Genomic DNA, 25,589 nt, shown 5'->3' with positions numbered 1-25,589 from the left:
ATCCTATTTGGTGATGGGAGTCATTTCAAAGTCCGTATCAAGTGCGTTTTTTTTTTTTCATTTTTTGACGTTCAGAGCGGGTGCCTCTCGTCTTCCCTCTGCCCTTTCTTTTCTTTTATTGTCATCCAAATACAACACATACAACTATGGTAAGCACAGACTAGAAAAGAAATAGATCTGTTTGCCCACATTAAATTATATTCTTGTTTTATATAGGTCGTTTTAGCTGCTTCTATTGTAACCAAGAGTGGCAAAGGTATATACAATATATATATACCATCTTTTTTTTTCTAATTTCTCATCTGTTGTCTTTCCATCTTTTTCCTTTTTTTTTTTTTTATTTTTTATAGTTGTTATCTCTCGTCAATTCCGTGAAATTCAACGCTCTCGTATCGAAGGTTTACTTGCATCTTTTCCCAAACTCACCAGTACAGGTCATCAACATACCACTGTCGAAACAGAACACGTTCGTTATGTATATCAACCTCTCGAAGATCTCTTTATGGTACTCATTACAAACCGTCAAGTAAGTTCATACAAAAAAAAAAAATAATAACAATGAGAATTAAAAGAAGAAGAAGAAAAAAAAAAAGGGAACTCATCTTTTTCCCTTATTCTTTTTTTATCTACTATTGAAATTGGAACACGTAGTCAAACATTCTTCAAGATATCGAATCACTTCATCTATTTGCCCGAGTTGTTACTGATACTTGCCGTTCTTGTGATGAACGTGATATACTTAATAACTCATTTGAACTTTTATTTGCCTTTGATGAAATTATTTCGGAAGGATACCGGGAAAATGTGAACCTCTCTCAAGTCAAGAATAATACTGATATGGAAAGTCATGAAGAAAAGATTCAAGAAATCATTGCCAGGGTAACTATTTTAATATGATTTGCATTTCTTTTTCTTTAACATCGTTTGTATATATTCATAGAACAAAGAACGGGAAGCCAAGGAAGAACTCAAACGACGAGCAAAACAATTCGATCTTCAGCGAAAGGAAGCGTCAAAACGTGGTCAAGGATTCATGCAAGGGAACTTTAGTAATAACACTATGGGTGGAAGATATTCTCCTTCTTTGGAACCTTCTGCTCAATCTATGATCCAAACTCCTTCTTATAATGGGTAAATAGGATGATATAATGGAGAGAAAAAAAAATAATAGAAACTCATCATTTTATTTTTATAGACGTTCTTCAACACCACCTGCTTCATCATCAAAGGCCAGAGGAATGCAATTGGGTCGCAAACCAAAAACAGCCGATTTGTTTGAAGCCATTAAGACTGAAGTTGAAGAACCTCTTTTACGATCCAATCGTTCCTTGCCATCTTCAGCTAGTCAACAAAAGATCAATGTTCATCAAGATAGGTAATAATAAAAAAAAAAAAGGAATTAGTAAATAGTGGATGATTTTTTTTTAAAAAACTTTTTCTTTTTTCATAGCGTTCACGTGTCTATTGAGGAACGTGTTTCTATGGTGGCGAATCAAGAAGGCGAATTAGAACAATTAGAAGTGAAGGGTGTTCTTACACTAAAGATATCTGATCCTTCACTTGGACGTATTCGATTGGCTCTTGATGCTACTGATGATCCTGCTATTCAATTCAAGGTAAAAAATTAAAGAAAAGAACTAAGGATCAAAAAAAAAAAAATTGAACTAAATTATTTTCTATCTTAATAGACCCATCCAAATGTGGATAAGAACTTATTCAAGAATGAAAAGGCGGTTCAAATGCGTGATCCAACTCGGGCGTTCCCTATAAATCAAAACTTGGAGGTGGTAAGATGGAGATTTATATCTCAAGATGAAACTGCAGTCCCGTTAGCAAGTAAGTTGTTTATGATACTTTTATTTGTAAATGGATATTGATTATTTATTTATTTAATTTTTTTCTTCTTCTTATAGTTACTTGTTGGCCCTCTCCTGCTGAGAATGGAACTTGTGATGTGAACATAGAATACGTATTAGAAGCTGATCATTTGGAACTTCATGATGTAGTGATTGCTATTCCTCTTCCGTAAGTTTATACATATATTGTAGGGTAAAAATGACCAGTAGATTCATCAACTATGTTTTTTTTTTTTTTGGATGATCAAATAATAGTGGCGAACCTATGGCAACAGTACACCAAGTGGATGGAACTTATTTCGTAGATACTCAACGACGAGTACTTGAATGGCAATTACCTATTATCAACAGTTCTAATAAGAATGGACTTTTGGAATGCACACTTCCTGGTACCGAAGCCAGCTCATTCTTCCCTGTAATGGCAAGCTTTGTTTCTGAAAAATTGATTTGTGGTGTGGATGTTTTGGATGTACAAAATTTGGAATCAAATTCGAGCTCTACCTTTTCCAAAGAAGTGCTTCTCACTACGGATGAATATACAATTGGATGAATCTAGTTTAGTTTATATTATGTTTTGTTATTTTATCATATTATAGTTTATATCTTTTTCTTTCCTTTTTCCTTTTTGAAATAAAATCACTTTAAAAAAAAAAGACGATAATGAAAATTAGAATTGGTTACACATACAGTATTATGGAGATTAAAGTTTTAGATAATCAGGGCATAAGGAAGAAACGTAAGATGATGAAATTATTGGCAAGGTGAAGATGGTACATCATTTTGATAATAAAGATCCTTGGTAATCTAAAAAAAAAAAAAAAAAGAAAGTTGCGCCATTGATATACACTTGCTCGTCATTTTTTTTTTTTTTTTTTGTTAAGGATATCGGTATTTCAATCCATGAACTTTAAATCGCATAAAGATTTCTTTTTCGTTTTTTCTTTTTCATTTCTTTTCTTTTTTTTTTTTCTTCCTTTACTTTTTTTTTTCCTTCATTATTGAAATGACAACTGAAACGGATAGACTCTTTCATAAAAATAAACAATATGATGCTTTGTATAATGATATGGATGATACAATACACCTTGTTACTGATGAATTAGATGATGATATTGATTCTCAGTCTGATAATGAAAAGAATCTTGGTGATGTCTCTTTATTTCTACTCACTCTTTGGTAAGGAAAAAAAGAAAAAAACAATCATCAAATAATTCATCATATTTAGTTCTTTTTTGATATAGTCTTTGTATTGGTGCATTTTTGGCAGCTCTAGATAGTTCGATTGTTTCTACGATCTTTAATATTATTGGTACTGAATTCCAAAGGTAATAAAGAAAATTAAAAAAAAAAGGAGGATACTTACTATTATGTTTGAATTACATGGATCAGTTCCAATTTAGCGGTTTGGGTTATTACCTCCTATTTGCTCAGTGCATCTGCATTTCAACCGATGTGTAAGTCCTAAAAACCTAAAAAAGATTGATTCATACTAATAAATGTTCCACTCTTTTTTTTTATAATATAGATTCAAAGATCAGTGATATTGTAGGTCGTAAAACAACCTTGGTTTTCATTCTCACGTTTTTCTTGATTGGATCTGTTGGATGTGGTGCTGCTCAAAATATGGTACAACTGGGTATATTTCGGGCCATTGCAGGTCTAGGTGGTTCCGGAGCTATGGTCATGAGGTAAAACAAGAAAAAAATTATTGATATATCAGGAACAGCCTTTTTTATAATAATAATCCAATCGTATCAGTTCTGTTGTCATTCATGATCTTGTAGAAATGAAGAAACGTGGACAGTATCAATCTTATATTAACATGTCACAGACGGTAAAAATGAACAAAGGCAAAAAAAAAAAAAAAAAAAAAAGAATAATGATTTTGATTCAACTTTTTTCTTTTTGGGAAATAGGTTGGTGCTGCAGTTGGTGCCCCTTTGGGTGGAATGATCAATGAAATGTTTGGATGGAGACATTGTTTTTATTTAAACGTACCTCCTTGCTTGTTTATTCTCTATGTTTATATCTATCGTTTGCAAAATTATAACCTATCTGAACATTGGTCAACCAATCTGGCTTCCAAATGCAAACGAATTGATTATTTCGGTGCTCTTTTATTACTGATCGCCAATACTACATTTGTTATCGCCACTTCCTTTGGTGGAAATACTCTTGAATGGACAAATCCTTTGATTATTATGTTATTAGTCCTCTCTCCCATCTTCTTTGTCTTGTTTGCTATCAATGAATTCTACTGGGCTTCCTATCCTATGATTTCAAAAGAATTGCTCAAGAATCGCAATGTCGTGGCTGTCTGCTTGAACAACTTTTTCTTGTGTAACTCTACTATGACCTTGATCTTTTTGGTGCCTCAATTCTTTATGGTAAGTTTTGGCAGCAGAATAAATATTAGGGCATTCTATGCTGATGTACAATGGATGGACGGATGGATGAATGGATGACGGAATCAATGAATGACAATGACATGATAGTAATAATATTTGGTATACTTACTTCATCTTTTATTATACAATAGGGCGTTCTTGGTTATCCATCTTCTGCTGCAGGTTTATGGACATTCAGTCGTACGGTAAGTTGAAGATATAAAGAAAGTCGACATCATCACTTTTTACTTTACTAGTTGGAACCTAATTTTTTTTTTTTTGAACACTTCTCCCTAGGCTTGTGTTGCATTAGGATGCTGGGTTGCTGGAAAGATCTTGGCTGTCAAAGGAAGATATTATCGTTATATTCTATTTTCCATGGTGATTCAACTGATAGCTACGATACTCACATACAGCTGGACTCCGTCAACACCAATTTGGTCTATGATTTTCACCATGAGTTTTGAAGGTTATGCTTTTGGATCAGTTTTTGTCTTTACAATGGTAGCTTTGGTTGCGGACATTGATCATCAAGGTAAAATAATAAAAAAAAAAGAGAAAGAAAAAAATGAGACAGGAAGAACGCACACCGACTCATCTTCTCCTTTTTTTATATTTTTCTTTGGTAAACCAATAATGACCTATTAGAAACAGCTTCTGCTACATCAATGTTATTCCTATGTCGATCAACTGGATGGTTAATGGGTGGTAGTCTTTCAGCAGCCATACTTCAAGCTTCATTGAAAGAGAATCTCATTCGTTCCATAAGTGGACCTCAAGCAAAAGAAATCATTGAATTTGTACGAACTTCTATTTCAAAAATTCGATTATTGTCACCTAGTATTCAAATCATTGTCATCAAGTCGTTACAAGATGCTATCCATAGTTCCATATATTATGCCGTGATTACCTCTGTACTTTGTCTAGTTGTATCTTGTTTTATGAAAAATTGTGATCTTCTTCACAAGCAATCCAAATAGATATCCTTATATTATTGTTACACAATTACTTCATTCAACAATAGTCTTTGCATGTTAGAATTCATTATTTTTTTTAGTATCATCCGTTTTTTTTTTTTTTTATTTTATTATTATTTCATCGTCAATAAACTTATCTATCCTTTATACTTCTACAATGATATGCAATATGCATATCTGTATGAAACCAATATCGATGATCAACCTCTTACTGACAACTTTTTTCAGCTAATTATTTTTTTTTTTTTTTGTTTTGACTTGGACAATTTGTTTATACCCTTTTTTGATTAAGACATACAGCTCTGTGTGTGAGTAATATATATATATATATATATACGTGTGTGTGTGTGAGTATTTTGTGTTTCTTTAAAAAGAAAAATGATCAGGTGAGGGGATTTATATATCAACAGGAGAGAACGAATAAGCGTGGGACTACGTAAACAATCTTGTTTTTTTTTTTTATTCCAACCAACGCGTCTTCATTCCTTTGACAGTATGTTCATCGTCTGATTCTACTGCGGTAATGATGAAAATATCTTTTTATAACCTATCATTATCATTATCATCATCATCATCATATGTCTTACTACGACAAGTAAAAAGAAGGAAAAAAAAGTGAAAATTAATAAAAACTAATATTGTTTTTTTTTTATGTGACAAAAGTAAATGAATGCGGGTTGTTAGACCAGTCATCTAGAATGAAAATAAAAAGGGTCATGAGAAAAAAATTCTTTTCTCCCTTTTTTTTTCTCTTTTCTTTTTCTCTTTTCTTTACCAAAATACATTCTTTTTTTTTCTTTCTTCAACAAACTACCTTATTACTACTACTACCCTTTCCATTCCAAGTGTCCTACTATAACAGTATACAATGGGTAAGTGGAGGTTGAATGTCGCATAAATATATATATATATATATATAATAAATTTAAACTCATTTTCTTTTTTTGGTCTTTCTTTCTTTTCCTTTTTTTTTTTTTTTTTTTTTTCCTCTTCTTTTTATTATAATGAATTCTCTCATTGATCTTCCATGTTTTTACCTTTATTTTTGGTTTTTATATTATGAATATATATAGTGGTAAGTAATTTATTTTATTTTATTTTATAGAATGAAGAGTTTACCCGCGTGGGAATACTCTGATTTTTTTTTATTATTTTTCTGTATATATCTATATATGTGTGTGTGTGTGAACGTACCCTCTCACGTCAGATGAAACATTCTCATATCTCTTTTTTTTTTTTTTCTCATATGTAGAATTTTACAATCGAAGAAATTCGTGAATTGATGGTAAACAAAACAAAAAAAAAAACGCGTCTTATTATTATCATAGTGCTTCTATTCACTTTTTATTTATATTTATTTCCCCCCCCCAAAAAAAAAAAACACAAAAAAAAAAAACTCATGCGTTTTCTTTATTTTATTAGAATCGTACCACCAATGTACGTAACATGTCTGTAATTGCTCATGTGGACCATGGAAAATCTACTTTGACCGATTCTTTAGTTTCCAAGGCTGGTATTATCTCTGCTGGTCGTGCTGGTGATATGCGTTTTACTGATACACGTCAAGATGAACAAGATCGTGGTATTACCATCAAGTCAACTGCCATTTCTATGTATTTTGCTTTGGAAACCCCAGATGATATCAAGGAAATCAAGAATCAGAAAACGAATGGTCATTCCTTTTTGATCAATTTGATTGATTCTCCTGGTCACGTTGATTTCTCTTCTGAAGTCACTGCTGCTCTTCGTGTCACTGATGGTGCCCTTGTTGTGGTGGATTGTATTGAAGGTGTTTGTGTACAAACCGAAACTGTCTTGCGTCAAGCTTTAACTGAACGTATAAAGCCTATTTTGGTCATCAACAAGATGGATCGTGCCTTATTGGAACTTCAACTTGGCAAAGAAGAATTATATAATGTAATTATTATAAAAAAAAAAAAAAAAAAAGGAATGTAAACTAGTCTCTGATTCTCTCTTTTTTTTTTTTAATGACATAGACTTTTTCTCGTACTATTGAATCCGTTAATGTCATTATATCTACCTATTTGGATGATGCTCTTGGTGATGTTCAAGTTTATCCTGATCGTGGTACTGTTGCCTTTGCCTCTGGTTTACATGGTTGGGGTTTCACTCTTCGTCAATTTGCTGTACGATATTCACAAAAGTTTGGTGTTGACAGAGAACGTATGATGGGCAAACTTTGGGGTGAAAACTACTTCAATCCAAAAACCAAGAAATGGACCAGCCACAGTACGGATGCAGATGGAAATTCCCTAGAACGTGCCTTCAACATGTTTGTTCTGGATCCTATTTACAAGATTTTCGATAGTGTGATGAACTTCAAGAAAGAACAAACTGAAACTCTTTTATCAAAATTGAATGTTGTCCTTAGGCCCGAAGAAAAGGATTTGGAAGGAAAACCTTTACTCAAGGTCGTCATGCGAAAATTCTTACCTTGTGGTGATGCCCTTTTGGAAATGATTTGTATTCATCTACCTTCCCCAGTGACTGCTCAAGCTTACCGTGTACCCAATTTGTATGAAGGTCCTCATGATGATGAATGTGCTGTTGGTATTCGTCAATGTGATCCAAATGGTCCTTTGATGTTATACGTTTCCAAGATGGTGCCTACCTCTGACAAAGGTCGTTTCTATGCGTTTGGTCGTGTATTCTCTGGTACTGTTCGTGCTGGTCTCAAGGTACGCATCATGGGTCCTAATTATCAACCTGGTGGCAAGACCGATTTGGCTATCAAGTCTATCCAACGTACTGTTTTGATGATGGGTCGTTACATTGAAGCCATCGATGACTGTCCAGCTGGTAATATTGTTGGTCTCGTTGGTGTGGATCAATTCTTAGTGAAATCTGGTACTATCAGTACGTCTGAAGTTGCACACAACATGAAGGTTATGAAGTTCTCTGTCTCTCCTGTAGTGCAAGTGGCGGTGGATGTCAAGAACGCCAACGACCTGCCTAAATTAGTAGAAGGTTTGAAACGCTTGGCAAAATCTGATCCTTGTGTATTGACATTTACCAATGACTCTGGTGAACATATCGTGGCTGGTGCTGGTGAATTACATTTAGAAATCTGTCTCAAGGATTTGGAAGAAGATCATGCTCAAGTAGAACTGAAAAAAGGTGATCCTGTGGTTCAATACCGTGAAACTGTTACTAGTGAATCCTCCATTACATGTCTATCCAAATCTCCTAACAAACACAATCGTATCTTTATGCGTGCTGCTCCTTTGGATGAAGAACTATCTTTGGCTATTGAAAAAGGTGAAATTGGTCCTCGTGATGATTTCAAGACTCGTGCTCGTGAAATGGCCGATAAGCATGGTTGGGATGTCAATGAAGCACGAAAAGTCTGGTGTTTTGGTCCTGAAGCAATGGGTGCAAACTTGGTAAAAAAAAAAAAAAAAAAAAAAAAAAAAAAAAAAAAAAAAAAGAGTACAATAAAAAAAGGAAAGAGAGAATGGATATCAAAGAGACTAATCTATTATTGTTATTATTATTATTATTATTATTACTATTGTGATATATGATTTTTGTTTAGTTGGTGGATACTACCAAGGCTGTCCAATACCTAAATGAAATCAAGGATTCATGTGTTGCTGCATTCCAATGGGCTACCAAGGAAGGACCTTTGGCTGAAGAAAGTTTACGTGGATGTAGATTCAACATTTTGGACGTTGCTTTACATGCGGATGCCATTCATCGAGGTGGTGGTCAAATCATTCCTACTTGTCGTCGTGTGATCTATGCCTCTGTACTAACAGCTAACCCTGGTATTCAAGAACCTGTATACCTTGTGGAAGTGCAATGTCCTGAAACAGCCATTGGTGGTGTCTATAGTGTGATGAATCGCCGTCGTGGTGTGGTGATAAATGAAGAACAACGTGTTGGTACTCCTATAATGAACATCAAAGCCCATCTTCCTATCAATGAATCGTTTGGTTTTACTACTGATCTTCGTGCTGCTACTGCTGGTCAAGCCTTCCCTCAAGCCGTGTTTGATCATTGGCAAGAAATGACTGGTGATCCTATGGAACCTGGAAACAAAGGTAATTATATATTAAGTGAAAATATATTATTATTAATGACTGATATAATTCATTTTTTGTGTTTTAGTGTCTGACATCATCGCTGCCGTACGTAAGAGAAAGGGTTTGGCTGAAAGCATTCCTTCTTTGGACAAATACTATGACAAGTTATAAAACAAGTTGGGCAATTGGATAAAGACATTCATCTCTTAGATAGCTTTATTTTATATAGTTGTTTTGCTTTTGATTTATCTTTTTTTTTTCTCTCTCTCTCCCTCTCTCTCGCTTTTTTTTTAATGTCTTTATTTTTTTTTCCTTTTTCTCTTTTTAGTTTAGTTATATTCTATTTAGATATTGTTGCCAAAATAAAAATAAAAAAGGAATGAAGTCATTGAATACAGTGGATGATTGATGTAATGTTATGATATAATTAAATTATTCCAACATAACCATCACCTTCTTTATGCAGTGGTAAATGCTTTCAAAAAAAAAGGATTAAAGGTTGATAATACAGGATTTGTTTGAATAACGTGAGGATATTATTAGAAAGGAGATTGATTAGATAATTGAACTATTAAGCATTATACTAATTGGATGATATTTTCTTTTGGTTTAGAGAAACTTGATGATGATCTTTTATCTCCATCAGTATGAATGGAAAGCAGGCACTTGTTGAATTTCCGTTTGTTTTCAAGACCCGCGTTATCCCTTTGTGTTTCAATTTTTGTTGTTTTTACGTTCTTTTTTTTTTTTTTTACGTTTCTTCATCTTTCTTGTTATTATACCTTTTTTTTTTCTTTTCTATTAACATTATATTTTGATGGCAAAACCAATTTCTGCTCGTGAAGCTTTTGAATTACACAAATCTGCTGTGACAAGAGACTTTGTTGCTAAACCACGACTAGGTAAAACGAGAAAGAATTATTAACATTTCGCTCACTTTCATCCTTTATATATTATTCATTCTTTTAGACTATAGTACAGTCACTGGTGTCAATGGTCCACTTGTTATTCTTGATAACGTGAAGGTAACAAAAAAAAAAGTTGGAAAGGATGAAATAATATATCATTTAAAAAGAGGATGTCTTTTATACTAAAAGAAAAAAAACATCTGTATGTAGTTCCCCAAGTTTTCTGAAATTGTTGACTTGACTCTTCCCGATGGTTCTACTCGTTCAGGTCAAGTACTTGAAGTTCAAGGTAGCAAGGCTATTGTACAGGTAATTAATATAATAATAAATGGATAGGAGAAAGGTTATTGACAAAAATCTATTTGTGTTTAGGTATTTGAAGGAACTCCTGGTATTGATGCCAAAAAAACTCATGTCAAGTTCACTGGTAATACTCTACAAATCCCTGTATCTGAAGATATGTTGGGTCGAGTATTCAATGGTTCTGGAAAACCTATTGATAAAGGTCCTAAAGTATTTGCTGATGATTATTTGGATGTCAATGGTAAGTAGAAATGAAATGATATACTCTTAGGAAAATTCATCTTTATTTTTTTTTCTTAGGTTCTCCCATCAACCCTTTCTCTCGTATTTATCCTGAAGAAATGATTCAAACTGGTATCTCTGCTATCGATACAATGAACTCTATTGCTCGTGGTCAAAAAATTCCCATTTTCTCTGCTGCTGGTTTACCTCACAATGAAGTAAAAAAAAAAAAAAATGATAACGATAAAAATAATAAAAGAAAGATATGATTAATTAGTTACTACTTTATAGATTGCTGCTCAAATTTGCCGTCAAGCAGGTCTTGTTCAAAAACTTGCTCCTACCAAGGATGTTCATGATGGTCATGAAGACAATTTCTCTATTGTGTTTGGTGCTATGGGTGTTAATATGGAAACTGCTCGATTCTTCAAACAAGACTTTGAAGAAAATGGATCTATGGAACGTGTGACTCTTTTCTTGAATTTGGCTAATGATCCAACGTAAGTAACATTATTAGTTATCTTTTATTTATTATTATTTATTGATAATTTCCTTTATTTAATTATATTTTAGTATTGAACGTATCATTACCCCTCGCTTGGCCTTGACAACCGCTGAATACTACGCTTATCAATTGGAAAAACATGTTTTGGTGATCTTGACCGATATGAGTTCATATGCTGATGCCTTGCGTGAAGTATCTGCTGCTCGTGAAGAAGTTCCTGGTCGTCGTGGTTATCCTGGTTATATGTATACTGATTTATCTACCATTTATGAACGTGCTGGTCGTGTGGAAGGTCGCAATGGTTCTATTACTCAAATCCCCATTTTGACTATGCCCAACGATGGTAATATATATATATATATATTATAATTTCTTATGAAAAACTTACCTTTATCATTTGAATAGATATTACCCATCCAATCCCAGATTTAACTGGTTATATCACTGAAGGACAAATCTTTGTTGATCGTCAACTTTACAATCGACAAATCTATCCACCTATCAATGTTCTCCCATCTTTGTCTCGTTTGATGAAGTCTGCCATTGGTGAAGGTATGACAAGAAAGGATCATGGTGATGTTTCAAATCAATTGGTAAGTCAAAAAAAAAAAAAAGGAGGCACTTATTTGTTGTTATAAATATATGAAAATCATCTTGTCTCATCCTTTTTTTTTTTTTTTTTTTTTAGTATGCCAAATATGCCATTGGTCGTGATGCTGCTGCTATGAAAGCTGTGGTGGGTGAAGAAGCTTTGAATCAAGAAGACAAACTGTCATTGGAATTCTTGGAAAAGTTTGAAAAAACGTTTATTGCTCAAGGTGCTTATGAATCTCGAACTATTTATGATTCTTTGGATTTGGCATGGTCCTTACTCCGTATCTTCCCCAAGGAATTGTTGAATCGTATCCCTCAAAAGGTATTGGCTGAATACTATCAACGTGATCGTAGCAAGGCAAAACAACGATCCAAGGGTGTCTTTGATACCACCGAAGAAGAAGAAGAACAATAGGATCTTTGTAACTGAAAAACTAGGTAATCATGGATAGATATGTGCCGTGCGTAGTTAGTTTATTGTTATCATATTAAGTTTTTGTTGTACAAATTTTCCCTTTGATTATTATTTTTTTTTGTCCCACTGCTACGAAAACTCACAATAAAAACAACCCAATTTGAATATAAAATTCTTTTTTTTTTTAATTCTTTCTTTCTCCTTTTCTTTTCTTTTTTTTTTTTTTTATTTATTTTTTTTTCTTCTCCAACTCTTACTTTCTCTATTTCTCTCTCTCTCTCTCTTACGTCTTTACTTGTTTTACACGCATTCTCAACTCTCAACATGCCAATCTCTTCTTGCGCCAGCAAAAAACCACAGCGATCTACTGGTTTAACTACGACAACACAATCAGTTACTAAAAGTGCAAACAACAGTAATACTACCAGTTCCAATACTAGTTCAACAAGAACAAGTAGACATTCGGTATCCTCCACCTCGTCACTTGTCTCTTCACCTACCAACTCAAATCCTCTCTCAGGCTTAAACTCTCCTACAGGTATGCGCTCTCCCACGGGTTTACGTTCTCCTACTGGCTCACAAGGTAGTTCTGCAAAGAGATTATCCCTATCACAACCTGGAGCAACAAGTGTATCTGCACTCAAACAACGCTATTCCTCAGGTATTCCAAAATGAACAAAAAAAAATTAGTATTGGTTAGATGTTGATATTGATATTTACACTTTATAATCCAATGTGTAGTGACATCAAAAGTGGGATCTCTGGACAACATCCACTTCAAACCAAAACAAACTGAAAACCGCATATTTAGTGAAAAGTTATCCTACCGCGAACAAGCAAAACCTTTGATTGATGCTGGTGACAAGGAAAAATCAAGCAAAAAATCAATCCCATCTGAACCCAAAAAGATCATCATCAATCATCCCAAACCACGTTACGCCTCAGGTATAAAAAAAAAGAAAAAGGAAATATTTATAAAAAAGGAGAAAACGAAAACGATCTAATTGTGGTCAACCTTATTATCATCAAACTTGTAGTGAAATCAAAAGTGGGATCCAAGGATAATATCCATTACAAACCAAAAGAAACTGAAAAACAGATATTCAACGAAAAACTCACTTATAGGGAACAAGCAAAACCTTTGATTGATGCTGGTGACAAGGAACAACGACGTAAGAAATCAATCCAATCTGAAAATAAAAAGACTATCATTAGCAAACCTATTCCACATTACGCCTCAGGTACAAAAAAGGAAATGCTAATAAAAAAAAAAAAAAAGAGGGAGTGACATTACTGATTGAATGAATATGAACTGATGAACATTTACTTTTTATTATTAAATTTATAGTGAAATCAAGAGTAGGTTCCAAGGACAATATACATTACAAACCAAAAGAAACTGAAAAACGTATATTCAGCGAAAAGTTATCCTACCGTGAACAAGCAAAACCATTGATCGATGCTGGAGACAAGAAACGGCGTTCATCTGATAGGAGTGGCACGACGATCACTTCTCCTTCTCCTACGCCATTATCATCATCTACGACAACACCCATCAAACCTGAATCTCAACTTGCTCTTGATATCACCACACCTCCTCAATCGCCACCATCCAGCAGCAAATCCGGTAATGAAAAACAATTGGATTCCGTTGCATCCACTATAGTAGCTGTAGAAGACTTGAAGATATAGTTAGGAATAGATGGAAATACATAGTTACAAATATATACATATACACATTTTTATTATATAATTTCTTATTATTTCGTTTAGGTACATCTTTGATCTATTGACATCATTTCCTTGTTTATATTTATTTATTTATTTTTATATCTCCTTTCTCGCCCTCCTTATTATTATTCATTTTAATAAAATTACATATTTTTTTATCAACCATATTGTCAACATGTCTCTTTCATACAATTTTTTTTCTTATTTATTTATTTACAAATAATAAAATCAAATCATCATCATCAATATTGGAAAAAAAAGGAGATATCAATATTCAATTAAATACGATAAACACTAGTCTAATTTATTCTAACTACATCATTTATTATATACATCCAAACCAGTAAATCGGAGCCAGTTCCGTTCAGTTCGAAGCACAGTATCATGGAGAGACCAATTTTTTGCACGTGCAACCAAAGAAGCTATATGCACCATAGCTTGATCCACACCTTGAGGGGTATTATAATCAGATTCAATGAGTAAATGATCGTCAGGGATAGTTTGAATAAGTTGAGAGAGCTTGGACCACCCCAATCTTGCATTGATGGCTATAGAAAAAGAAACATAGACAACGATGTGAGGTAATTTTAAAAATTGATTCAAACTTGCTGCTTTTCCGCCAAATGAATGTAAACATACACGTAATTCTGTTGATTTGCTTCCTTGTTTGATATACCGTCCGGTCCATTGTAGTAATTTCAATAGATGTCCTTGGCTTTGTACACAATGAATACTAACTGCTCGATCCAGATCCACAGCTAACTGTATTTGTTGTTGCAAAATAGCGTATTGATGATCAATATGACAGATAACGTTCGTTGGTTTGACACCGTGCCATTCAATCGCGCCTTTGGGGAGTAATCGTGCCGCCCTATCCAGTCCAACTTCGCCTAATAAAGCCGTAGGATGCCGTAATAAATGTTGTTTGAGTTGATGATACCATTCTTCAAAAGGTGTGGGTGGTGGCAAATGTGAGATGAGTTCTTGTTTTTCAGTATCATCAGGTCCTTCTAGAATGCTTTGATAATGATCATCTGTTCTCTTCTTATCCTCTGTCTCTAGTCGATAGGTATACCAAGGATGAATGCCAAAACATGGAACTGCCTTTTGTTTCTTCTTATTGTTGCATGCTGCCGTCACTTCCTCCACACAAGTCCAATCGTCCAATCGTACACCCATCAAAGTCAAATGACCAGTACGTACTATTGGGATATCATTGACAAGTTGCTGATCATCATGTAAGTGACAATGCGCATCACAGAGAGAGTCATACCAGTCGTCATCAAACTCTTCAATAAGTGTATTGTCGTAAATCGGATCAGAAGTTATTGTTTGTGATTGACTGCCACACATGGTAACATTTGAAAAAAAAAAAAAAAAAAAGAAGGTGAGAAGAAAAGAAAAGGAAAGAGAAATAAAAAAAAAAAGGAGCTGTTTCCTGCCTTTGAAAGTTGCACTGGAAAGTTTTTAGCCAATGAATAGCTCGCTTGAGGAAAGCGGCACTTTTTTATGAGCATTTTGTATATAATTTAAAAATTGAAAAGATGACCATAAACTATAACATCAATTCAACAAAGACAAATATAAACGAATCATTACTTTCTTTCTTTTTTTTTTTTTTTTTTTTATTACAGTTTATTCACTTTAAATTGAGACAAAAAAGTAAAAAGAAAATATATAGACAAAGAAAAAATAAAATTTGGAGTGAGGGAAAATAAAATTGAGAGTGTGGGGAAAATCAAATTGGAACACCAAGGGGATAACATATCTAGAAAATAAATAAAAATATATATCAGTTAATACATCATCATCATTAAAAAAAAAGGATTACTCACAACATGTAACTATGACCGTTTTAACTACGATCAAGGCGATAAAGCAAAGAGGAAAAAGAAAAGACTGCTGTTCTAACATGATGATCGGAGACTTGGTATTGGTTGGCAGGCGCTTGTTAAACTAATGCTCTTTTGTATGATGGTAGCTTAGATCCAACGCACATCAATATAAACGATAATGACAACACAAGGAGGACGGGAGAAAAGGAAAACAGACAGGCAGACACGATAGATAAAAAAAACTTCTTGCCCTGAATAAAAAGTATAGAGACACCAAATAACCACAGAAATTGACCCACTTTTGATGAAACCTAACATGATGATGATGATTTCATATTAGATGATGAAAATAGTTATCTTATAATAGCAATTGTTACTTACTTGTTTTTGTTACTTCTTGGTAGCATCGATAAAAAAAAAAATATTAGTAAAAAGGATGAGAGAGAGAAATTCGCATTTGAGGGTTTAAAAAAAAAAAAAAAGAAAGAAAGAAAGAAAGAGAGATGAGCTTAAAAAGGAAAAAGGATAAATGAGGATCATCCCTCTTATACTAAATCAACTGGAAATGGATAACATTTTCTTTGTTTTCCTTCATTCTTTTTTTTAAAATTCCCTCTTTTTTGAAGATAGTAGTAATGAATCAATGAATAGATGAATCAATGCAAAAAGGATGACATGTGATGTTATTGATGGAGTAAATAAGGGAGCAATCCAAGTGAATCCATGGATTGAATCAAACGGGATTATTTTTTTTTTTTGGAAAGGTGTAGATTGTAACTTCTTTTTTTTTGGGGTAGGAAGGTTATGAGAAGTGGCGATAATCATCCATCAAACCCTTTTTCCCATAATCCATTTCCGTGATAAAAAAAAAATATATCATCGCAAATATATTCGGACACTGATGCAAAGAAGCCTCTAATCATTCGCAGAAAAGAAGAAAATAAGAGCAATCCACAAAGAAAAAACTATTAATCATTGGATTTGACGGTGACCAGGTATTTGATTTCTCTCGATGGGGGAAAGTATTCTACTTGATGTGATTGGAATCTCACATGAAAGGGAGGGCTTTAACATATTCGATCATCCATTACGCTATCATCTTGTAAGTGAGCAGATGCGGAATTTGAAATGTGTGGACACCAGATTGGCTATTTTTTTTTGTTTTCTCTTCTGCCACTTTTTTTTTAACTCTTTTTCTTTTTTTTTTTTTTCTTGCTCCTCTTTCCTTTTAATAGATTCCTTTTTGCGACATTGATATATTGACAGAAAATGAGTGACATTCAAAACCACAAAACTGGATCATCGGAACAACCATCAGAAAAGAGCAATAATTATGACTCGGCACAATACCAATATAACAGCTATTATCCAACTGGCGATGGCAGTTATCAAGGTTACGAAGGATATCAACAACAAGGTTATGAAGGATACCAGCAAGGATATGATGGATATTATCAAGGGTACGATTATGATTATTCACAATACTACAATGATCCTAATTACTATGAGCAAACAGATTACTACCAAACTGGCGATTATGGTGAAGGCAGTACAACAGCAAGGTATAGTCATACATTTGGATCATTACCATCAGAAGAAACAACTGGGGAAGAAACGACAACTGTACCAAAGGATGGACTAACAGCAGCACAAAGGAAGAAATTAGCTTATTATCAGTATTATGGAGAAGATATACCAGAACACAGCACAGCGGGATACTCAAGGACAGATGCATTAGGAGGCAGTCCGTCAACACCTACAACAACAACAGTGACAGCACCACCAGCAGGTGGAAAATCAAAAAAGAAAGGTGACAAGGAACATAAGAAAACGACGATATTACGACATGCAGCTGGGGAAACTTGGGAAGATCCATCCTTGGCACAATGGGATGAAAATGATTTTCGATTATTTGCTGGTGACCTGGGAAATGAAGTGACGGACGAACTTCTTTTTAAGGCATTTGCGAAATATCCTGGAACACTCAAGGCTCGTGTGGTGCGCGATAAACGAACTGGCAAGTCTAGGGGTTATGGATTCATAAGTTTCAAGGATGCCAATGATTTTGTTAAAGCTTGGCGCGAAATGAATGGTAAATAAAATAAAAAAAAAAAAAAAAAGGAACTCATCATTGTCTATTAGGAAAATATGTGGGTAATCGGCCTATTAAACTACGAAAAAGTACTTGGAAGGATCGAAATGCGGAAACCAAATTCAAGAAGGAAAAAGAACGAACTGGGCCTTATTCAAAACGACGATAGTTTAGACCTGGGTACATATATATTTATTTATTTAGATAGTATAGGATAGTTATACCGGATTATTATTAGATATATACATTTTACTTTGAATCAATAATAATAATAATAAAAAAAAAAAAAAGAATCATTCATATATACTTTATTATACAATTTTTGTTTAAATAAAACTACACTAATGAAGGATACAACCAAAATGATCAGGCAAGACATTCAAAGCAATCAAAATGATATCCACAACGTACAAGATACCAAAGACACCACCAGTCAACAATTTGATGATACCCCAGAATACATAACCAAGATAGAATCGATCAACACCTAAAGAAATAAAAAAAAAAGGAATGATTATTCAATTAAAATCATCACCCCATTTTTATTTATTTATTTCTTACCAAATGGACCAACAAAGATAGACAAGAGAAGAGCAACAAACCAGCTACGATCGGATACACATTGAATCAAAAGATCATCACCTTCAACAGGAGGATGATGTTCTTTCAAAGCAAAATGGAAACTCAAAGTAAGTACGGCAGTAACAGAAAGAACAATAATCCAACTAATCAATACACGATGACCATGGAGATGCAACTTTTCCTTGATGAATTCCCAACGACTTTGTTCCACTTGAGTATGAAGTAAAGGAGCTTCTTCATCTTGAGTATTTACAGTTCCATATTCAGTGTTAGACATGATTGTTTTTTTTTTTTATTTTCTATTTCGTTTAAAAAAAAAAAAAAAAAGAAAAAGAAAAAAGAAAAAAGAAAAAAGAAAAAAAAAGAGGGAAATTTTTTAAACTTTAGGTGTTGCATTTTGTTTTGTACAATGTGGTACATGCGAACTGTCTTTGATTTTGAAGGATCAAACTATAGCAATTGACAAAAAAAAAAAAAAACATATGACCCGATCATAGGCTGAGGAAAAAGTTTTTAAGGTAACAAAAATGATGATGATATGTGGGACAAATGGAGTTCAAATCATTGTCTTACTAAAACCAATCCATTGGAAATCCATTCTGCAATTCAGGTACTTTTTTATTTTGAAACAATACATTGTCTTAATTCACGTGAACGGAATTAATGTTCAAAAATACTCAGCGTTTAAACATTTTCTTTTTTCTCTTTCTTTTCCCATTTTTTTTTTCTTTATTGTTCCTGTATACCCCCCTTCCTCCCCCTTATTTTTACCATGACTAGTCTTGGTTCCCTCATCTCTCATGCTGATAAGATTCCTCTTGTTGGTACACCTTTAACTAATATGGCTTCTGCCTTATTACCTGATATCAAGAAATCCAATGAAAAAACTCATTCCTTTCTCACTCCTATTCCTCCTCCTCCTTATGAAAAAGTAGTTGGTACATCCAAATTATCACAATTATCTGATTATGTATGGCGTCAAGGTTCTCATTTTTTACCTGATATTACTCTATCTAATTCTGTTACCCAATCTACTATTGATAAAAAACAAATTGAACAAGTTATGACTTTACTTCATATAGCTGCTGAAATGGATCAATCTGGAAATCATCAAATGGCAAAAGATCTTTATATTATGGGTATTGATAGAATGCTTTCTTCTTTACCTTGTAAGTTTTATTATTATTATTTTATACATATTAAACTTTTATTATTATTATTATTAGTGGAATCAGATCCTACATTGAAATTAGCATTGGAATATCGTTTATCAGACTTTAGAAATCGTAAACAATTGGATTTAGATCAACCTTTTGAAGAAACTATGATGGCTATTGCTGATTGTCAAGAAATTGCTGATGATGATCAAGACTTTACTTCCTTATCCTATGTTGGTTTGAAATCAAGATTGACACAAATCGTAACCTCTGCTGCTTTATTTGGTGTTGATGTATTCAAAAAAAGTCCTATCCCTGGTAAATGATAACTAAAAGGGAGTGCAAATGATCATTTGTAGTTTAACTTTTTTTTTCTCCTTTTTTTTTATGTATATGTATGCATATGTTTTTAGATGCCATGGCTTATTCGTTATCATGCGCATTGGCTGGACTTGAAGCGATGGATGCTAATTATCAAATTCGTCAAAGAACATGGAATATGGCTGTACAAGGAATGGCAAAGGCTATTGAAATGGATCGTCATTATGAATTACATAGACTGGTGATGGATAAGTTAGTAATAACCTGTAATGCTCTTTTACAAGCTGCTGTGGCTCATAATTCGGAATCTCATAAATGAAAGCATGTGATATTCTCTACATATCATTGTTTCATGTTTTTTTTTTTTTTACCCAAAATCAAAAAATTGAAAGTAGTATAGTATTTTTTTTTTATATATATATCTTTTAGTATTCCCCAATATATGTGATTCTCTGTTATTGTTTTTTTTTTTATATTATATCCTTCTACCCCTTGATTCTTTTATACTTTTTTTTTATATCCTTATTGATTGACAAAAAAAAAACACACTTCATTATTAAAGGACCGCTTATTTCTCTTTTATTTTTCTCATTACCTTGGTTTTTTTCTTTTTTTCCTTTTTCTTCTTTCTATTTTGTAAATAATTTATTCTAATATGGATGATATTTATCAATATACTGCTTCAGCTGTGAACAACAACAACAACAACAATAATATAAATGAAAATGATCAACAGAACGATCCTCTTATTCAGGCATTTACAAATTTTGGTTGGGGTCAACGTTTCTCTAGTTTGATGGATACTGTTAAAAAACAGGTAAATATATTAACATATATATATAACAATATTGTTATCTAACCTTTTATATCTATCTTTTAGAGTGAAGTCATTGTGGACGTTACTAAAAAGGATTTGCAAGAATTCGCTAATATTCTTCGTGAAGACTCAAATGAACTTGTAGACCAACTCTCTCAATCTACCACTTCTACTGCAACAATTACCAACAACAATAACGATGAACCTAATCAACAAGAAACAACTTCAGTAGAAACCCATCAATCTACTCGTGATGTTGATAATGAAAATAATACAAACAATACTAATAGTATTTATGCATCATCTATTGCTTCACTACGAGAAGGACTTGGAAAAATCAACACTGTCAACTTGAAAGCTCTCCGCGAAGGACTCACAGATACATTACAAAATCAACCTTTTTTACCTTCTCAACTCACATCGATCAAACTTCCGGATAATATCAACTTGGGTGAACTACGACAAGAATTGGATCAAGGTACAAGATTCGCGGAATTATATATGCAAAAGTTTGGTGCTGAAGTTATTCAGGTGTTGAATCGTACTATTACTGTATTGGAACCAGATGTACAAGAGGATAATCAACAATCACAACAAGAAGAGAATACTAGTCAATCCAATACAAATGCTCCAAGGATATTGTAATAACAAAAAGAAATATAGTTTTTTTTTTTTTTATCTCAACCTTCTTTTTTTTTTTTTTTTTTTTGTAGTGCCAATCGTACCGAAGCTCTCATTGCCAAACTTCAAACGGATCATGATATTTTACTTGCAGATCCAAAGGATATTCTAATGGCGAATCAAGATAGTGATCAAATTAAACTCTTGGAAACCTTCAACTCTGGATTCAATGTGCAAGAATATACTTCGGAAATAGCAAGATTACTGGATGATTCACCTGATTTACGACAGACCATGGATGATCTAGGTACGTGATTACAAACATACAGTATTTTATTTGGCTATATTATTTGATAATGATGATATTTTATTTTATTTTTTTAGTACCACTCAAGGTGGATTATACAACATTTTGGCAACGGTACTTCTATCATTCTTGGAAGATTGATCAAGAAGAACAACGCCGCCAACTTATTGTCAAAGGTAATGATAAATGTAATAGTTTGAATACCATCCATATTGATAATAAATTCTTTCTTTTATATACATATATATATATAGGTGCGGAACATGACGAGGATGATTTTAGATGGGATTCAGATGATGAAGATACAAATTACCAAAAAGCACAAACCAATGATCAAAATAACAACACATCATCAACAAAGAAGAACAAGGACAAGGCAGTTTTAGGTTCATCATCATCACAGATATTGGATGAGACAAATAATGATACCAACAAATCGGATACTGACTTTAGCAACATCTCAGAACCACCATCAACTGAAGCAAGTCTTGTATCACCTCCTTTGAAATCAGAGACAGATGCGGATGATTGGGTCAAGACATCAACTGAAGAAGAACGAAAGAAACAATCAATCAATGATAACAACAACAACAATAATAATAATGATGATAGTGATAGTGATTGGGAATAGTTTATTAGTAGTTTATTTACTTTATTATCACTCGTTTGATTTCTTTTTTTATACCGATTAATCAGAATAAAACTTTTTTTGTTGGAACCTGATGAACAATTAATCTATAATGATACAGTATTTTATTTTCACGAGATAATTCTCTATCTTTTTTACTATATTTTTTGACGTTAGGTAAGGATTGTCTTTATAACGACCGCGTTATGTTATCTGACATACATTCTTTTTTTTTTTTATCTTAAAAAAATGATTATGATCACATTATTAGTTGCGACATAAATATTATACTACGATCTTGCTACTACATTTCCTATTCATATTTACTACGACAGCTACGCCAACTTAGTAGAAATAGTGCATCCATCTTGTTGTTGATGATAATGATGAAAAGGAGGATGCTGTATAGTTAGTTGTTATACTAGTGTTTATAATTTATATTTTTCTTTAGTTATATTTTAATAGATTTTTCTTCTCCAAAATTAAACAATCACCATTGTTGCCAATGAAATTTACATTGACTTTCTGGATATATATATATATATATATATATATTCTCATTTTACCAATTCTCGCCAGTTATATCTTTTTTTTTTTATCGGTTTGACTTGGATTTTTTTATTGTTAATAGCGCCTAGTTTTTACTTGGTCAAACAGATCTTTAATTTTTTTTCTTAATAAACTTTAAAAAGATTTAATCAAATCATCCTGGCCACTCTTAAGGAATCAATCATCGTAAGTTTTATTATTATTTTATTCTTTTCAAGCAATAATCAAGCTTTTATTTTATTGATCGTCATCAGTGATCATATAATCAAGACATTCATTTCCATATATGGAATACATTTAAATTTATCTTATATTATTTTGCTCTTTTTACAAATCGATCATCATAGATATTATTATTTTAATATTATCATCCATCTATTCTATTAATCAATCATCACCCAAGTTACTGTTGAGAAGAAAAAAAAAAAAAGAAGAAAACAACCAAAAAAAAAAAAAATAAAACTCCATATTTCTATTCCCTTTATATCCATATTTTTTTATCATAGTATTTTTAGTATAAGTAACCCAACTTTTCCTTTTTTTCTTTTCTCATTTTTAGTCAGTCTTTCAAAAATATTATATTTTTTTTAAATAAAAACTTCTTGACGTCCCATCTCAATTGTATTTGTGGATTATTACTTTTGATTGGCTCACTTTTGTTCCTTATAGCAACACGGAACAATTTTATCAAACTCCTACCTTCCAAATTTGGAACAAGACTTTATTTTTTTCTTTACTTTTTGTTTTATTTTATCTCCTTTTTTATACGTGTGCTTGTGTAATCAAGTACTGGTGCTCACTATTTAACTTATTATCTTTCAATCATCCCAATTACTTTTGTTGAGGAAAAAAAAAAAGAAAAGAAGAAAAACGAAAAAAAAGAATTTTTTTATTTATATTTTCATTTTTATTTTTATTCTCATTTTCATTTTCGTTTTGTTTTTAACTTTATTTTATAACTAGTATAAATACTCCATCCTTTTTCTTCTTTTCCTTTTTTTTTTTTTTTTTTTTTTTTTTTTTTTTTTTTTTAGTTCGGTCAACATATTTTATATCTTTTTAAATAACGTCTCTTCTTTACATCCCAATTGTATTTATGGATTATTACTTTTGATTGACTCATTTTGTTCTTTATATCAAGTCAGAACAAGTTTATTAAACTCTTACCTTTCAAATATGGAATTGATCTTGTATTCTTCTACGTTACTTTTTTATTTTATCTCTTTTCTTATACGTGTGCTTGCGTAATCAAGTACTGGTGCTCACCATTTAACTTAATATCTTTCAATCATCCCATTTACTTTTCTTATTTTGAACCTATAAACCAAAAAAATCACTTATGTCAAACAAAAAAAAAAAAAAAAAAAAAAAAAGAAGAGACGTGTACCTCAATAATCATCACTATCAATATCATCAATACTCATCATCAAAAAAATCTTTATTTGAAATGATCATCATTGATTTTCATATACTACATCATAATCCATGATCACCATTTCCCTCAAAAAAAAAAAAAAGGAATGGATTAGCAATTAATCACCATGAATAACAATACCACCTGTTTGAATGACCTTTTCTTGCTGGACGGGCTTCCTTCTAACAATACCGATGCGTGTACTGAAAACAAGAATGTATACAATAACCCTTACTTTCAACCAACAACGCCGTTTACTTGTAGTACTGAAGATAGCGAACAGTTGTTGTCAATGATGATCCCTTCATACTTGTATCAAATGTCCCTAATGAAAGAACAACAACAAAAATGAATGAAAGAAGAAAAGGAGAATCTCTTCCCACTTGTCATCAACTTACTTCACGACCATTTCGAAGAGCCATTGGGGAAATATAAGCGACTGAATTATATGAAAGAAAGAAGATGTTATTTACAACATCTTTTGAAAGACCTAATGCCTACGTGTCAGCCTTTATCAGAAAAATCAGAAAAGTGGACCCTTGGGGATGTATGATGTTAAGAAAAAAAAAAAAAAAAAGAATTTTTTTTAAAAAAAAAAAAAAAATCTTAGTCTTTTTTAACATCGTTGTTTAAATTTTTATCAAAATCTTACATCCAAGATTTTGTACATTAATAATTTTTATTGTTTAATCCAAATAGTATAAATACTCCATCCTTTTCCTTTTTTTTTTTTAGTCAATAAATATTATATTTTTTACAATAAATCTTTTCTTTTCATCCCTACTTGATTGTATTGTGGATTATTACTTTTGATTGGCTCACTTTGTTCTATATTAAAAGTCAGAAAAATTACTCTACTTTTACTTTCCAAATTTGGAACAAGACTTTATTTTTCTTTACTTTACTTTTTGTTTTATTTTATTACTATTACTATACGTGTGCTTGCGTAATCAAGTACTGGTACTCACTAAATAACTTATTCTCTTTCAATCATCCGAATTACTTTTTCAATTTTGAACCTATAAACCAAAAAATCACCCAACAATCATTTTATAAAACAATCATCCACAAAAAAAATCTTTAACAAACTTGATTGGTACATTTTCATACTGCGACTAATAGCGAAAAACGACAAAAAGAAGCCCTACGGGGGGGTCGAACCCCCAACCTTGAGATTAAGAGTCTCACGCTCTGCCGATTGAGCTAGCAAGGCTGATATGTATCGTAGACCGAGATCATCATTATAAATCTCATCACAAATGTGGATCTCCGATTCCCTTTTTTAGTAGTTCATCTCTTTATTTATTTCTTAATGATGATTG

The 25,589-nt window shown here is 32.5% G+C and overlaps 10 protein-coding genes and 1 non-coding gene across 11 annotated transcripts; 8 read left to right on the top strand and 3 right to left on the bottom strand.

Annotated features, from left to right (window-relative positions):
* Positions 1 to 86: 86 nt before the first annotated feature.
* Positions 87 to 2,526, top strand: BX664DRAFT_301207 (uncharacterized protein). The gene is made up of 10 exons (XM_051542377.1): positions 87 to 149; positions 217 to 256; positions 351 to 526; positions 652 to 879; positions 941 to 1,131; positions 1,196 to 1,375; positions 1,451 to 1,616; positions 1,689 to 1,836; positions 1,914 to 2,025; positions 2,112 to 2,526. Exons 1-10 carry the CDS (start codon positions 147 to 149, stop codon positions 2,404 to 2,406), a joined length of 1,539 nt encoding a protein of 512 aa, XP_051397437.1. The 5' UTR covers positions 87 to 146; the 3' UTR covers positions 2,407 to 2,526.
* A 312-nt stretch (positions 2,527 to 2,838) lies between these two features.
* Positions 2,839 to 5,308, top strand: BX664DRAFT_339052 (major facilitator superfamily domain-containing protein). The gene is made up of 9 exons (XM_051546558.1): positions 2,839 to 3,032; positions 3,098 to 3,181; positions 3,246 to 3,310; positions 3,382 to 3,544; positions 3,615 to 3,690; positions 3,773 to 4,243; positions 4,396 to 4,449; positions 4,541 to 4,778; positions 4,892 to 5,308. Exons 1-9 carry the CDS (start codon positions 2,860 to 2,862, stop codon positions 5,221 to 5,223), a joined length of 1,656 nt encoding a protein of 551 aa, XP_051397436.1. The 5' UTR covers positions 2,839 to 2,859; the 3' UTR covers positions 5,224 to 5,308.
* A 780-nt stretch (positions 5,309 to 6,088) lies between these two features.
* On the top strand, positions 6,089 to 9,437 carry BX664DRAFT_316801 (elongation factor 2; the record flags this gene model as incomplete). The annotated part of the gene is made up of 7 exons (XM_051542729.1): positions 6,089 to 6,092; positions 6,294 to 6,295; positions 6,473 to 6,505; positions 6,643 to 7,137; positions 7,218 to 8,624; positions 8,777 to 9,284; positions 9,352 to 9,437. 7 exons carry the CDS (start codon positions 6,089 to 6,091, stop codon positions 9,435 to 9,437), a joined length of 2,535 nt encoding a protein of 844 aa, XP_051397435.1.
* Positions 9,438 to 10,008: 571 nt separating this feature from the next.
* On the top strand, positions 10,009 to 12,385 carry BX664DRAFT_339049 (V-type proton ATPase subunit B). The gene is made up of 9 exons (XM_051546557.1): positions 10,009 to 10,168; positions 10,236 to 10,291; positions 10,385 to 10,483; positions 10,547 to 10,718; positions 10,778 to 10,917; positions 10,991 to 11,199; positions 11,273 to 11,547; positions 11,610 to 11,797; positions 11,893 to 12,385. Exons 1-9 carry the CDS (start codon positions 10,084 to 10,086, stop codon positions 12,211 to 12,213), a joined length of 1,545 nt encoding a protein of 514 aa, XP_051397434.1. The 5' UTR covers positions 10,009 to 10,083; the 3' UTR covers positions 12,214 to 12,385.
* Positions 12,386 to 12,454: 69 nt separating this feature from the next.
* On the top strand, positions 12,455 to 14,059 carry BX664DRAFT_387924 (uncharacterized protein). Its single transcript, XM_051549420.1, has 4 exons — positions 12,455 to 12,874; positions 12,955 to 13,158; positions 13,251 to 13,454; positions 13,562 to 14,059. The coding sequence occupies exons 1-4, from the start codon at positions 12,538 to 12,540 to the stop codon at positions 13,903 to 13,905; spliced, it is 1,089 nt and encodes a 362-aa protein (XP_051397433.1). The 5' UTR covers positions 12,455 to 12,537; the 3' UTR covers positions 13,906 to 14,059.
* An 85-nt stretch (positions 14,060 to 14,144) lies between these two features.
* On the bottom strand, positions 14,145 to 15,317 carry BX664DRAFT_339042 (TatD family). The gene has a single exon (XM_051546556.1). It carries the CDS (start codon positions 15,295 to 15,297, stop codon positions 14,263 to 14,265), a length of 1,035 nt encoding a protein of 344 aa, XP_051397432.1. The 5' UTR covers positions 15,298 to 15,317; the 3' UTR covers positions 14,145 to 14,262.
* A 1,664-nt stretch (positions 15,318 to 16,981) lies between these two features.
* BX664DRAFT_339041 (uncharacterized protein) lies at positions 16,982 to 18,164 on the top strand. Its single transcript, XM_051546555.1, has 2 exons — positions 16,982 to 17,871; positions 17,922 to 18,164. The coding sequence occupies exons 1-2, from the start codon at positions 17,049 to 17,051 to the stop codon at positions 18,038 to 18,040; spliced, it is 942 nt and encodes a 313-aa protein (XP_051397431.1). The 5' UTR covers positions 16,982 to 17,048; the 3' UTR covers positions 18,041 to 18,164.
* Positions 18,147 to 18,776, bottom strand: BX664DRAFT_339038 (uncharacterized protein). Its single transcript, XM_051546554.1, has 2 exons — positions 18,433 to 18,776; positions 18,147 to 18,358 (listed from the first exon to the last, which is right to left on the bottom strand). Exons 1-2 carry the CDS (start codon positions 18,728 to 18,730, stop codon positions 18,213 to 18,215), a joined length of 444 nt encoding a protein of 147 aa, XP_051397430.1. The 5' UTR covers positions 18,731 to 18,776; the 3' UTR covers positions 18,147 to 18,212.
* A 408-nt stretch (positions 18,777 to 19,184) lies between these two features.
* On the top strand, positions 19,185 to 20,554 carry BX664DRAFT_387920 (uncharacterized protein). Its single transcript, XM_051549419.1, has 3 exons — positions 19,185 to 19,622; positions 19,680 to 19,928; positions 20,024 to 20,554. Exons 1-3 carry the CDS (start codon positions 19,226 to 19,228, stop codon positions 20,248 to 20,250), a joined length of 873 nt encoding a protein of 290 aa, XP_051397429.1. The 5' UTR covers positions 19,185 to 19,225; the 3' UTR covers positions 20,251 to 20,554.
* Positions 20,539 to 22,307, top strand: BX664DRAFT_387919 (uncharacterized protein; the record flags this gene model as incomplete). Its single annotated transcript, XM_051549418.1, has 5 exons — positions 20,539 to 20,748; positions 20,812 to 21,389; positions 21,462 to 21,676; positions 21,754 to 21,852; positions 21,931 to 22,307. The coding sequence occupies exons 1-5, from the start codon at positions 20,587 to 20,589 to the stop codon at positions 22,305 to 22,307; spliced, it is 1,431 nt and encodes a 476-aa protein (XP_051397428.1). The 5' UTR covers positions 20,539 to 20,586.
* Positions 22,308 to 25,407: 3,100 nt separating this feature from the next.
* On the bottom strand, positions 25,408 to 25,480 carry BX664DRAFT_t100. Its single transcript has one exon. It is a non-coding gene; the product is annotated as a tRNA-Lys (tRNA).
* Positions 25,481 to 25,589: the final 109 nt, after the last annotated feature.

Source organism: Halteromyces radiatus, assembly GCF_025201355.1.
Source record: "Halteromyces radiatus strain CBS 162.75 chromosome Unknown BX664scaffold_7, whole genome shotgun sequence".
Classification (NCBI taxonomy): domain Eukaryota; kingdom Fungi; phylum Mucoromycota; class Mucoromycetes; order Mucorales; family Cunninghamellaceae; genus Halteromyces; species Halteromyces radiatus.
The sequence above is the reverse complement of the archived record's forward strand: the minus strand, read 5'-3'. Positions and strand labels throughout refer to the sequence as shown.

What these genes read in the sequence shown, in the direction of transcription:
- BX664DRAFT_301207 (XM_051542377.1), top strand. An exon ending in TACTCATTACAAACCGTCAA is followed by an intron (nt 527 to 651) that starts GTAAGTTCATAC and finishes TGGAACACGTAG; the next exon opens with TCAAACATTCTTCAAGATAT. An exon ending in CAAACTCCTTCTTATAATGG is followed by an intron (nt 1,132 to 1,195) that starts GTAAATAGGATG and finishes TTATTTTTATAG; the next exon opens with ACGTTCTTCAACACCACCTG.
- BX664DRAFT_339052 (XM_051546558.1), top strand. Translation starts at nt 2,860, where the DNA reads ATGACAACTGAAACGGATAGACTCTTTCATAAAAATAAACAATATGAT. An exon ending in TCCGGAGCTATGGTCATGAG is followed by an intron (nt 3,545 to 3,614) that starts GTAAAACAAGAA and finishes CAATCGTATCAG; the next exon opens with TTCTGTTGTCATTCATGATC. An exon ending in ATATTAACATGTCACAGACG is followed by an intron (nt 3,691 to 3,772) that starts GTAAAAATGAAC and finishes TTTGGGAAATAG; the next exon opens with GTTGGTGCTGCAGTTGGTGC.
- BX664DRAFT_339049 (XM_051546557.1), top strand. Translation starts at nt 10,084, where the DNA reads ATGGCAAAACCAATTTCTGCTCGTGAAGCTTTTGAATTACACAAATCT. An exon ending in TGTTGCTAAACCACGACTAG is followed by an intron (nt 10,169 to 10,235) that starts GTAAAACGAGAA and finishes TCATTCTTTTAG; the next exon opens with ACTATAGTACAGTCACTGGT. An exon ending in TTTGACTATGCCCAACGATG is followed by an intron (nt 11,548 to 11,609) that starts GTAATATATATA and finishes TCATTTGAATAG; the next exon opens with ATATTACCCATCCAATCCCA.
- BX664DRAFT_387924 (XM_051549420.1), top strand. Translation starts at nt 12,538, where the DNA reads ATGCCAATCTCTTCTTGCGCCAGCAAAAAACCACAGCGATCTACTGGT. An exon ending in CAAACAACGCTATTCCTCAG is followed by an intron (nt 12,875 to 12,954) that starts GTATTCCAAAAT and finishes TCCAATGTGTAG; the next exon opens with TGACATCAAAAGTGGGATCT. An exon ending in CAAACCACGTTACGCCTCAG is followed by an intron (nt 13,159 to 13,250) that starts GTATAAAAAAAA and finishes TCAAACTTGTAG; the next exon opens with TGAAATCAAAAGTGGGATCC.
- BX664DRAFT_339042 (XM_051546556.1), bottom strand. Translation starts at nt 15,297, where the DNA reads ATGTGTGGCAGTCAATCACAAACAATAACTTCTGATCCGATTTACGAC.
- BX664DRAFT_339041 (XM_051546555.1), top strand. Translation starts at nt 17,049, where the DNA reads ATGAGTGACATTCAAAACCACAAAACTGGATCATCGGAACAACCATCA. An exon ending in AGCTTGGCGCGAAATGAATG is followed by an intron (nt 17,872 to 17,921) that starts GTAAATAAAATA and finishes ATTGTCTATTAG; the next exon opens with GAAAATATGTGGGTAATCGG.
- BX664DRAFT_339038 (XM_051546554.1), bottom strand. Translation starts at nt 18,730, where the DNA reads ATGTCTAACACTGAATATGGAACTGTAAATACTCAAGATGAAGAAGCT. An exon ending in TATCTTTGTTGGTCCATTTG is followed by an intron (nt 18,359 to 18,432) that starts GTAAGAAATAAA and finishes TTATTTCTTTAG; the next exon opens with GTGTTGATCGATTCTATCTT.
- BX664DRAFT_387920 (XM_051549419.1), top strand. Translation starts at nt 19,226, where the DNA reads ATGACTAGTCTTGGTTCCCTCATCTCTCATGCTGATAAGATTCCTCTT. An exon ending in AATGCTTTCTTCTTTACCTT is followed by an intron (nt 19,623 to 19,679) that starts GTAAGTTTTATT and finishes TATTATTATTAG; the next exon opens with TGGAATCAGATCCTACATTG. An exon ending in CAAAAAAAGTCCTATCCCTG is followed by an intron (nt 19,929 to 20,023) that starts GTAAATGATAAC and finishes ATATGTTTTTAG; the next exon opens with ATGCCATGGCTTATTCGTTA.